General features: G+C 40.2%; 1 protein-coding gene across 1 annotated transcript in view; it reads left to right on the top strand.

Annotated features, from left to right (window-relative positions):
- Positions 1 to 5,755, top strand: part of PLA2R1 (phospholipase A2 receptor 1) — a 37,138-nt gene extending 31,383 nt beyond the window's left edge. The window contains exons 26-30 of the mRNA XM_036387083.2: positions 743 to 883; positions 1,309 to 1,425; positions 1,868 to 2,044; positions 2,715 to 2,744; positions 2,954 to 5,755. Coding sequence (XP_036242976.2) covers positions 743 to 883; positions 1,309 to 1,425; positions 1,868 to 2,044; positions 2,715 to 2,744; positions 2,954 to 3,171 — 683 coding nt within the window. The 3' untranslated portion in view covers positions 3,172 to 5,755. The remainder of the gene's footprint in view (positions 1 to 742; positions 884 to 1,308; positions 1,426 to 1,867; positions 2,045 to 2,714; positions 2,745 to 2,953) is intronic.
- Positions 5,756 to 10,748: the final 4,993 nt, after the last annotated feature.

The raw sequence follows: 10,748 nt of genomic DNA on the forward strand, positions 1-10,748 counted from the left end.
TATTTCCTATTTGTGAAGCCATTTTTTTCCAATAAAATATTGGCCATCAGGTCTGATCTGTAGGAGAATGAAAGAGAACTTTCATAATAGAAAAGAAACAGGAAAATTACCTACTCTGTCTCTTCAGTGAACATCATATTATATGTGAAAAATGAGGATTGATGACCTAGCTTGAATGGCAATAAATCCAGTTTGCTGAAATTAACTGTGGGATGGGAGAGGGAAGCATTTAGAGCAAAATGAAATACTTATCGTATCTTCTCTGATGGACACATCAAAGACTGTGCAAATTTTTTTTAGTAAAGGTGAGAATATTTTTCTGTATCTTAAAAGTTGAATTTCCTGTAATGCTCTGTCAGTCATCTGGGGTTTAGTAAAATCCAGAATTCAGGCATGGAACTCCATTCAGTGCCAGACTCCAGGGTCTTGTGGCAGCATCCAATTCTTCAAATCATTCCTATTCAGTGGTGTTGGTCATCTGGGCCCCTGGTTAGCTCATGCACATCACTATAGTTAGATTGTCCTGATCCTGCTGTTGTGATCCAGCAAGGTTTTTGATCAGAAGTAAAACCAGCTGTACTCATTTAATACAAATGTATGCAACTGCTAGATTTTCACTTTGAAAAAATAGAGGCATAACACAATAACATGCTATTAGCATTACTCCAAAACAGTGTGTGGAATGTTATATTAATGTGTATTTTGTTGTGCCAATAAAGCTGTGCTGTTACTTCTATCACAGAAAAGAAACTCAATGCCTATAAAGGCTTATGTTCAGAAAAAACTGTACCCTGGATCAAATTCAAAAACAGTTGCTACAGCTTTTCCACAGTTCTTCAGGGCATGAGTTTTGATACAGCATATGAGGTCTGCAAAAATCAAGGTAAGTGATTATTTTGTAACTACCAAATGTCATTGTGATATCTTAAATCAATATTTATTTTCTGAAATGACTGAAATCATGGCATATGTTTTCTCTGATTCAAGATAATGTTAGTGGAGCTCATAAGCCAACTATGAAATTGGAGGCAGCATGCATCAAAAAAAATGTTCCTTTCTGTGTGAAAATACTGGTTTCTACAATAAAGCATAATATGAACATTTTTCCCTTCAAATTTGTTTTAAAGTCATGTGAGAGCAGTTTTGTATCTGCTTGAGCATTTTCAAAATTATTACAAATTTAAGAACTTATAATGTATAACCGGACTTTTCAAGCTCTTCAATTAAGACTCATAATGTTAACTTTTTGAAGTACAATGTTTTAATGGCAAGGATTGCTTGAAAATTTGTTCTGTGTTTAATTTGAAGGATCAGATCTTCTGACTATTCAAGATGAAGATGAAAATGCCTTCATTTTGGAAGAATTACACAGTTTTGGCTACTCTGTACAAATGGTTTGGTTGAACATTCTGCTTGTTACAGACAGTAAGTTTGGGGAAGAATAGAACTGCATTTAAGAACCTGGTTTGGGTTTTGGTTATTTTCCAGAAATCATTTTCAATAACCATTTTTCAAAACACTTTGGTCTTTTGAGATTTTTTTCACTGATTTGTGCCTGTCTATGATGTAGTAAAAACAGTGAGGCTTTCTGCAATGGTTACCAGTATTCTGAGTACTCAGTATGCACACATGCATGTAAATGCCTTTATTACTTCTTAAAGATACACTGCAGACTGTCTTCTGTGTTAGCTACATAGGATGTTTTTTAAATCCTTCAAGAGAAGAAAGTAATACAATGTCCAAACAGACAAAATCCTGGTATTCTGTAATACTGTATTTTTTTCATGTGAGGGTAAATCTGACTGAAACAGAAATATTTATCAAAATACTATTCTATTTTGTAATAATTTTTTACTTCTGCCCATAGATGAGACAATCTCCTGGTTTGATGGTTCTCCTTTAAATTATTCTAACTGGGGCATCAGAGAGCCTGAATTTGATAATCTCAAAGGGAATTTCTGCATCAGCTTGAGGACCACAGATGGAGTTTGGCAATTATCTCCATGCAGAGAAAAAAAGGGTTTTGTATGTAAAATGGATGCAGGTATGTGCTTCCATAAAAGAAGGCAATTCTGTCCTTATAACCACTGTTTTACTTGTTCCTTGTTGCTTGCTTACTTGGTGTCAATTTTCATTTCATTAATTCTATCCCTTGGCATTGGGGAAAAAAATACCTCTGAAATCCCCAGGAAGCTGGGGTGACCTCTGTTTGGGGAGCCCAGGCAGCCCCTGCCAGCTTCAGGAGCCTTCCTGTGACATCAGGGTGACCTCCACAGCCCCCGTGGGGAGGGCAGGTCCAGCCTGGGAGATCTGTGCAGGCACCACAGCAGCAGGAATGTGGGTCTGTGAGAGAGCTCAAGTGTTTCAGAGCCCACACCAAATCCCTCAGTCACTGCAGGACCCTCTAACCAGGCTGATCTGCCTCTGCATCGTTCTGTTCGTGACTCTGTGCTTTAAAAAGTGGGTAAATACTGCTGCTCATCCTTGCACTAATGCCAATTAATATATTCCACCAAATTAAAGGGATTTTAAAATGGATACTGAGAAGACAATCTACCTAAAACCAACAAAAATAGGCTGTTCTTTGTTTAATTTGGCTCATGTCAATGTTATTCCAATTCGCCAAGTTAAACATAATCTAGTATGTTATTTAAAGTGAATATGCATAATAGCCTTTGTGGGTCATTTTGTGACTGTTCTGGATTTTATTTCAGATATTGATACAACAGAATCCTCTGGAAAAGGTAAACTCTGTACTTTTGAATAAGGAATAATATACATTCTGAGCTGATACTTTGTGAGACAATATTTTTCTCTGTTAAACATGTAATTTGAAATATGTAACATATAAGGAGTAGTAATGTTTTCCTTAAAAGAGCTATATGTTTATATTTCAAATTACTTATAATTCTAACTATATTTGCTTAATAGCAATTTCTGTTCTTCCTTTCAGCATCACACAGTGGGCTTGTGGCTCTGGCTGTTCTTGTGACATTGGTGATGTTGGCTGCCATTTCCCTTTTCCTGTGGTGCCTGCACAAAGAGAACAACCAACTCTTCCGCAGGATACTGTGGGTCAGAAACGCCTATTTGCCACAGATTAATGCTGATAGTCCTGCTTTGGAAGAAAGCATCCTCATTTCTGACTTTGAGAGAAGTGAAAGCAATTAATTGATCAGAAGTCGCAAGTGGTATTGTCTTCCATGTGAAACTTCACAACCTACAGTGGATTTCTTATTCTTGGAGAGCCCATATCCTGAGGAACCCTCATGGCCATCAATATCAATGCTGGAGGAGCTCCCTACCCTGGAGAGCTTTTGCTTTGTGGCAGGATGAGGTGAGGATGCAAGGCAGAGCCATGGAGAAATGTTCTTCTCTGAGACAAGACAGGAATTGAAAATACTCACAGACCATAAAGTTCCAACCACTCACTTGGAGCAGACATGCTTAAGGTCCCAGAGCAGTGGACATTTTCATGCAACCTTTTCCTTTGGGAATATTTGGGCCTTTGTGTTTTGTTTTTATACTTTGCAGTACCTGCTTATGAGCTGGCGTTAAAATTTGGCCTTGAATTTAGGAACTCTGAAATTCATTCCAAGAATTATGGGGAAGACTTTTTTTCTGCAAAATGAACAGTTATTTTTCAGACAATAGATTCTTGCCACATTGATTTCCAAGCTTGCAGGGAGATGAAGTCACTCTTGACTTGGGACTGCCACAGTTTTGGAAGTTTGATGTCTAGTCCATGTTATAAAATAAATTAGTCTAGAGATATAATGGCTTCATCATTCTGAACTTATTGTACTCATTAGAGATGCATCCAGCTTCCTATTCAAGATTTAGCTATGTCATCTCTCACCTAGATTATTTCAGACGTGGACTCCCATCAGCCTTCATTAAAAACATTTTTGGGCAATATCTGTTTGAAGAAAAACCCCTGTTATAAATCTTTCTGAAGGTATGGAGCAAATGACCTTACTGTTCACCTGCAGTGTTCCTGTGAGCACTATTCATGGACACTTTGCTGAGACCCTGCTCTCCAAATCTAGGGCTGACATGTGGGGGAGCCACACTGCTGTTCCCCAAGGGTGCTAATCCTCTATGCCTGTGTAGCAGACACTTTCCCTTTCAGTGTTCATACCAAGGTGCTAAGGAAGAAGATGAATTTTGCTGACCCCTTGCTCTGTTGATGTGAAGGAGCCAGCTTAGGTCTCTTTTCTATCTCAGTTCCAGCAGCTCAGGACAGAAGTGTTTACTCTCCTTGGGATTTCCACCAATCCAACCAGTCCTCCATACACACTCTGAAAACACCTGGGAGCTTTTTTATTTTTTATTTTTATTGCAGGGTGGAAAAACAAATGCTTAGTGATGGTTACTTCACAATGGATTTAATGTCATTTCCTCCATCTCTAAAAGCTGCTCCAAAGGGCTGCATTTGTTGTTCTATTTCTCAGTTTCCTTGTTTTAAGGTGACTCATTCTAAAAGTTTTGCAAGAGCCCTGAGATGGAGCTATGTTCCTCAGACTGAAGCAAGCAGCTAAGGCCAAATGAAATGTTTTTACACAATATTTGTGCACATGCACAGGAATGTATGACTGCCTTTTAGCTAGATTTCACATGGCCAAAAATTGCCTGTTCATGCCATAATTATGTGTAGGGCTATTTTTAAAAATTATTTCATACATAAAATATTTCTGTGCTGGTTTACAGAATTGGTTTACTCTTTTTGATGACTTCTAAGGTTGTAGCTATCACAAGTTCTTATCTCAAATTTTTCTATCATATAAAATATAAATAGCTTTTCTGTGTACATTCTATCTAGCAGTTTGACCCCATACATTAGTCTTGGGTAATATTTTTTAAGTTTTGGTTTAGTCCTCTAGATTTATCTATTGGACTGTTTTTATTTGCAGTCCATTATTAGAGTTTATGGACTGCAACTTTTAAGTACAATTGCCAGATAATCTGTTGTTTATATGTATTACCTTTGATAGCTTTTTACCACCAAAAGAAAAGGAAAAAAAGCTTATGAACTCTTCTTTCCCGATGACTATTTCACCTATTCAAACTACAGCTAGAGGAACTCAAAGCAGTAAACCCTCTTCATCACATTCACTGAGAAGTGTGTAAATCTGCCTTCTTACAGTACAGCAAGCAGAGTGGCTTGCAAGGTGGTTTTTGTTTGCAGGACTAAGCTGTGCCATCTCTGGGGACATGTGTTTATTGGGCTGCAGTGCTATTGATAGTTATACAGACTCTGATCAGATTTTGATGTGGTTAATTAAGCTGTATTTTTTCACAAAACTTGACATAGATGTTTTATCAATTTTCCTTGAGGTCTGTTTTATTCCTTAAAATATATCTGAAGGGTAATGGCATAATCAATAAACCTAACCTCAAAATAGTGATTGTTGATTAATGTTGATGTAGATGAACTTGTATTAAAGAAAAAAAGTTGAAACAGTGTTTTCTTCCTACTTTGAAATGGTTTTGAAGGAACAGACCCTTGGATATTTATTTTTAAATCTTTCATCATTTAACTTTTTTATAACTGCAGATATTATTCACTCAAGAATGTAGTCAATGATTTCTTTCTAGTCTTCCTACTGGACTTTGTTATCAATGGCTTTCAATTGTTTTCCCTTAATCAGAGGTCTCTTATACTGATCAGAGTGTATGGTGACTGTGATGACATTGGCAGTGCAATTCACTGTATTATTTCAACTGGAAAATTAAAGCGTGACTGACAGTTGTCCATGCTGTAATTTGTCTTGAATCTCTCCCCAGCTTTACTAAGAAGAGAGGCTCTGGTATCTCCTGAGAGCAGTGCCCAGGCTTTTCCCTGGCTCATCCTGCGTGAGGACAGCTGGCTCCAGCCTCCTTTCAGGCTCTGTGACTGGACTAGACCTGGGCACTGCCCACCATCTCCACACACAGGGTGGTCTGAGCATTTTCCAGGGCATGGATGAGGATGCCCCAGAACGTGTGTGTAAGAGGTGCTGGAAGGAGGTGGGAGCCAGAGCACCAACAGTAAGGATGGTGGACGGAATCACGGCATTAATTTACAGATATTCTCCCAGCCTACTGCCTGTTCCCTGCAGTCGTGAGCTGAGGCCACCAGTGATGAGTGATGGGCTGCAGGGTTTTCCTGCTGAATTGTGGAGGGTGTGTTGTGTGGGAGCCTATTTGTATCCTCCACAAATGAGGTAGAGATATATGGACTGCAGCACAGCAGCTTGCATGGATTGCACCAACATGCTTTGTGTGTGCAAGAACTGGGTTCAACAGGGCCTCAACAGGCCAGTGAATGTTGCAGGTTTTTTGCCATGTTAGCTTCTTTCAGTGTTCTTACCCAAAGAAAGTGTTACATCTTTTCATACCACATCTTTCTTGGGTGATGGAAAGAGAGAGGTATGTTCAGGTCAAACTTCTCTGCCAGATATTGGGGTTTGTCAAATCTCCATCTGCTTGTCTTTGCAGATGCCATTCCAGGAGAAAATTTACCTCCTGGTCCCTTGAGCAATTCTTGCAGCATGTCTCTGAGGATAAGAGATGTTCAGTGCAGCTGCCATATTCCAGGTAGACATAAGTCTGTGATGGGAACATTTGTATGCTGGTGATGCCCAGCATGGCAGGACACAGCAAAGGGTGGTTGTGGCACAAGGTTTTAAGTGGGCAGCATGACTCCTCAGCTAAGTCCTTTCTGGCTGTGCCTGGGCACTGCCCTTCCTTGTGCAGGGATCCTCCTCCCTCCTGCCCTCCCACCTCCACTACCTTTGCACACACACACTTTTGTAGCTGGGGCATGACCAAGGAGCCACAGGCTGTTTGAAATTTGTGCTGTACAGTCCAGAGGGACCATAGGGAAAAAATAGTGGGTTGGCATGCTCTGTTGACAGTTGAAAAGCTCTGGTTCCCATTGCACAAATTCCCATTTAATTTAACCCCCTGCGTTTTTCTTTCATCATGTTACCTCCCTCAGCGTACTAACATGCATCCTCAGTCTCTTGTAATAATAAACCCACTGTAATGAAAACCATGGCATACACTTCCTCCAGGGCATTTGCTTGGTTAAAAGCTAAATTGCACACATTCTTTAACTGGGCTCTAAATCCTCAGCTCAAAAAAAAACAACAAAAAACCCACGAAAAAACAAATCCACAAGAAATAGAGGCCTCTACTTGAGCTATAATATTTCCTTTGGCAATAGGTGGAATGTTGATGTTAAACCTCTGCAGGCCAGCAGTGATATCTTACAGTCTGGTGCAGCCCTGATGCAGATGTGTGAGTAACCATCAGGAACAAACCCACAGGCTGAAGGTCCTTGCTGCTCTGAGATGGAATGGTTTAAAATGGATCATGGTGCTTGGAAACACAGTCAGTCTCGGTTTGGCCAGTAGATGGTAGTGGTACACACAGAGCTGACAAAACGAGCTGTGGAAGTGAAAATAGCACAGGGATCTGCTCTGGATCCTTTAGAAGTTAGTTAAACAAGCAGCAAAACTCCCCAGTCACAGGACAGCACAGGTGTGGATTCAGAGCCCCGGCCACCATGTTACAGAACTGTGTTTAGACAGCTTTCCAAGTCTCAGCGTTCCTTCTCAGCCACATTAATGGGATGCATCGATGCTCAGAAAGGGAAAATGCAAGTCCTTACATTGGTGTGGGGGCTTTTCATTTCTATGGTGAGTAAAGTGAAAATCCAGTCGGGTTCCTTAATAAATAAGAATATCTTTGTGTTATGTTTTGATTCTCATGCCTTTCATGGAAAGGCAACTCACTGAAAATGCTTCAGCCATGTATCTGGATTTATTTTAGTATTTTATCAGTACAGGCATTTGCTTACTACTTTTCAGGGGATATGAAAAATTAAGACATAGCAATGACTGCATAAGTAATCATTCCACAGCCCTGTTGAAAGTAGTATTTTCTTCTTCTCCCGATTTATTCTCTAAGTTGCCCAAAGCATAGGAGTTCCTGATCCCTTTCTATATCCATTATCTTTATGCATGGAAGTGATTCTCAACTGCAATTGTTCCCAAAAGTGCGCAGCTAGGAAACAGCAAAAGTACTTCTACTACCTTATCCTACCTTTTTCTTAACCTTAGCCTAAAGACAAAATTTCTGCTGTGGTTCTCAGAAAAAAATGCTTGAAAACATTTTCTTTTAGTGAGCACAACAGCTAAACTTGTAGATACAAAATAAATTTTGAAATTCAGAGTGGGCCAAAAGTTTCTCTCCTCTGCATGCTAGCAAAGGAAAATAGGGAAGCCTATCTTTCTGAACCATGCACAGAAAGGCACAAAACTAACAACCTGCTGCCTATAGAGGTGGATGGCCAGAAGCAGTGGTGATTGTCACGGGGTGCATGAAGGATGTCCAACACCACCGTGTGGGACCAGGAGAATGCAATAGCTGAGTCAGTGTCTCAGAAAACATGGAAGAACAATAGCATCCCTGCATCTTTTCCGATTTTTCTAGATGGATGCTCATCTTTAGAAAGTAGAAGCTTCCATTTATTTTGGACCAAAAAAATCCTTTTTTTTTTAACTGAATGCTGAAAATTATCCCATCAAATCCTCTTCTGCAGCTATTTATTCAGGCCATTTGTTCTAAAGTGTGATCTCAGGCCTTTGATCCCAGCCATAACCTGATTAAATCTGCTTTGCCACTTATTTCTGCCATAAACCTTGTGTGGAATTGTAGGTGAGAAGCCCCTGGAAAGTCCCCACAAAGCTGAGAACAGACAGACTCCACCTCATCAGCAGTTTTGGGCTGTGTTGCTTTACTGACGCTGGATTTGGGACATCATCTCAGAGCTTGATGCTTCCAGGTTCATTGAGGTATGCAAGCAGAATCCCTAACATTGGACATTGCCAATGAGCTGGAGTACACAGACTTTTAAAACAAAGTAACATAATATTCTAAGTCATGTAAGGCTTCATTTGTTGTGGTCCCAATCCAAATCTGCTTCATCTGAATTAGTTTCTTTTGGTAAGTTACTCTTCATGCTAGCAGGCTTACCTGTTACATACCTGAAATGTGACAACTATCTAAAGGCTCACAGGACCTAGGCATGATATTTCTGGTGTTTAATATTCAAGAACATCAGAAGGATACTTTCTGAAAAGGTAAGAAGGTAAAATTTCTGCTGCTGCATATCATGCCCTGTTAGTCTTGTGGGATGAAAATTATGTTGAGGGGCAAATTGAATTACTTTAATTATTGTTTCAAAAGCACATCCTAAAGATGGAATTATAAACTTGGGATACATTGTGGCTATAAGAGGCATGAGCTACCATTCAGTTAAATGTGGAAATGCATCAGAACAGCTCTGTGAGGCTTTCTATCTGGAAAGAACAGATATTTAGAATACCTACAGAAACAGTGGCTACTTTACCCTTAAAAATACTTGTATTATAAATAGCAGAGTGGCTGTTCCCCTCTCACCATATCCAGGAACACAGCTGATGGAGCCTTTATCCCTGCAGGCTCCTGGAGTGCCTGTCTCATTGACATGGCACCTCTGGAACATACACACCACCTGTCAGGGCATCTGGGTGTAGCTAAGTTATAGAACAAGGAAGAAAGCCAATGTAAGCTCTTTTCTTCATCTTGTCCTTGACCATCCACCCCCCCTAACCTTCCAGAATCAAGACTGGGTTGAGGATATGGTCTTTCATTGCTATGTATATGTCAATTTGCTTAATTCTTGTCTGATTGAAAGAAGGTAAAGGTGAAGTTGGATGAGTCTCAGCTGCCCTTACAAGTTGTTCAACCACTCGCTCTGATGTAGCACCAAGCAAACCCTCATGGAAGGAAAGATGAAAGGAGGAGCTGTTCACTGGTGAAAGCAAAAGTATAAAGAGAACAGGGAGCAGTTATTCCTGCTATTTGGTGAGACTAGAAAGAGAATTAAGTGACTGAACAGCAGCAGCAAATACTTGGTAGGTAACTGTGGGGCTAGCTGGGCTGACAATAAGCAGCCAATGCAAGTGGTAGGGTCAGTGTGCACTGTTATATTCAATAACTGTGATTTAGAAATAAACAAATCAATCCACCACAGCTGCTGGGGATTTGATTCACAGCACTGCTGGTGGCTCTTTCAGGTCACCCTGGGTAAAGATGAGTAAGCCTGACCTGAAAATGTTGGTTTGTATATGTTTGTGGGACTGCTGATGCATCATCCCACTGCCTTCTAGCCCAAACCTATCTTCCAGCTTTCTGACCCACACAAGTATTTAGCAGCCAGAATTCAGGATGTCTGGGCAAATATTCCATGCAACTGGGACATAAGAAACAGCTCCACTTAAATCTGTGTTTTCCCTCCAGAGAGAAGAAGTTGTTTCAAAATTAGTGAAGCTGAATCATCCAATTCATCTACTACATCAGCCAGTGGGACACAGGCACCCAACTTGTCCTGGGTACCTAAAATCCAAATCCAGGGTAAAGGATGTGGTGAAGGTCTAGAATCCAGGGTAAAGGGTGAAGGTCTAGAATCATTACATAAAGAGCACAAAAATAGAAGGATATATGCAAAAATTGAAAACCTTTTTTTTGTTTCTGTGACATTAAGTTCGTTTGTTTGGTTGGTTGGTTTTAGCCCTTGAAGTCACAGACCCTGACAATAGGATGCCTGATGATCTCTTTACTCGGGCTGCACTTTGAGGATGTTTCTGTGATGTACTTTTGAGCGGTCTCGTTGCCTCAGTGGGTCTGGAGCTGGACCCCAGGTGGGGACAGCCTGT

The sequence above is a fragment of the Molothrus ater genome, chromosome 7 (assembly GCF_012460135.2).
Source record: "Molothrus ater isolate BHLD 08-10-18 breed brown headed cowbird chromosome 7, BPBGC_Mater_1.1, whole genome shotgun sequence".
Lineage (NCBI taxonomy): Eukaryota > Metazoa > Chordata > Aves > Passeriformes > Icteridae > Molothrus > Molothrus ater.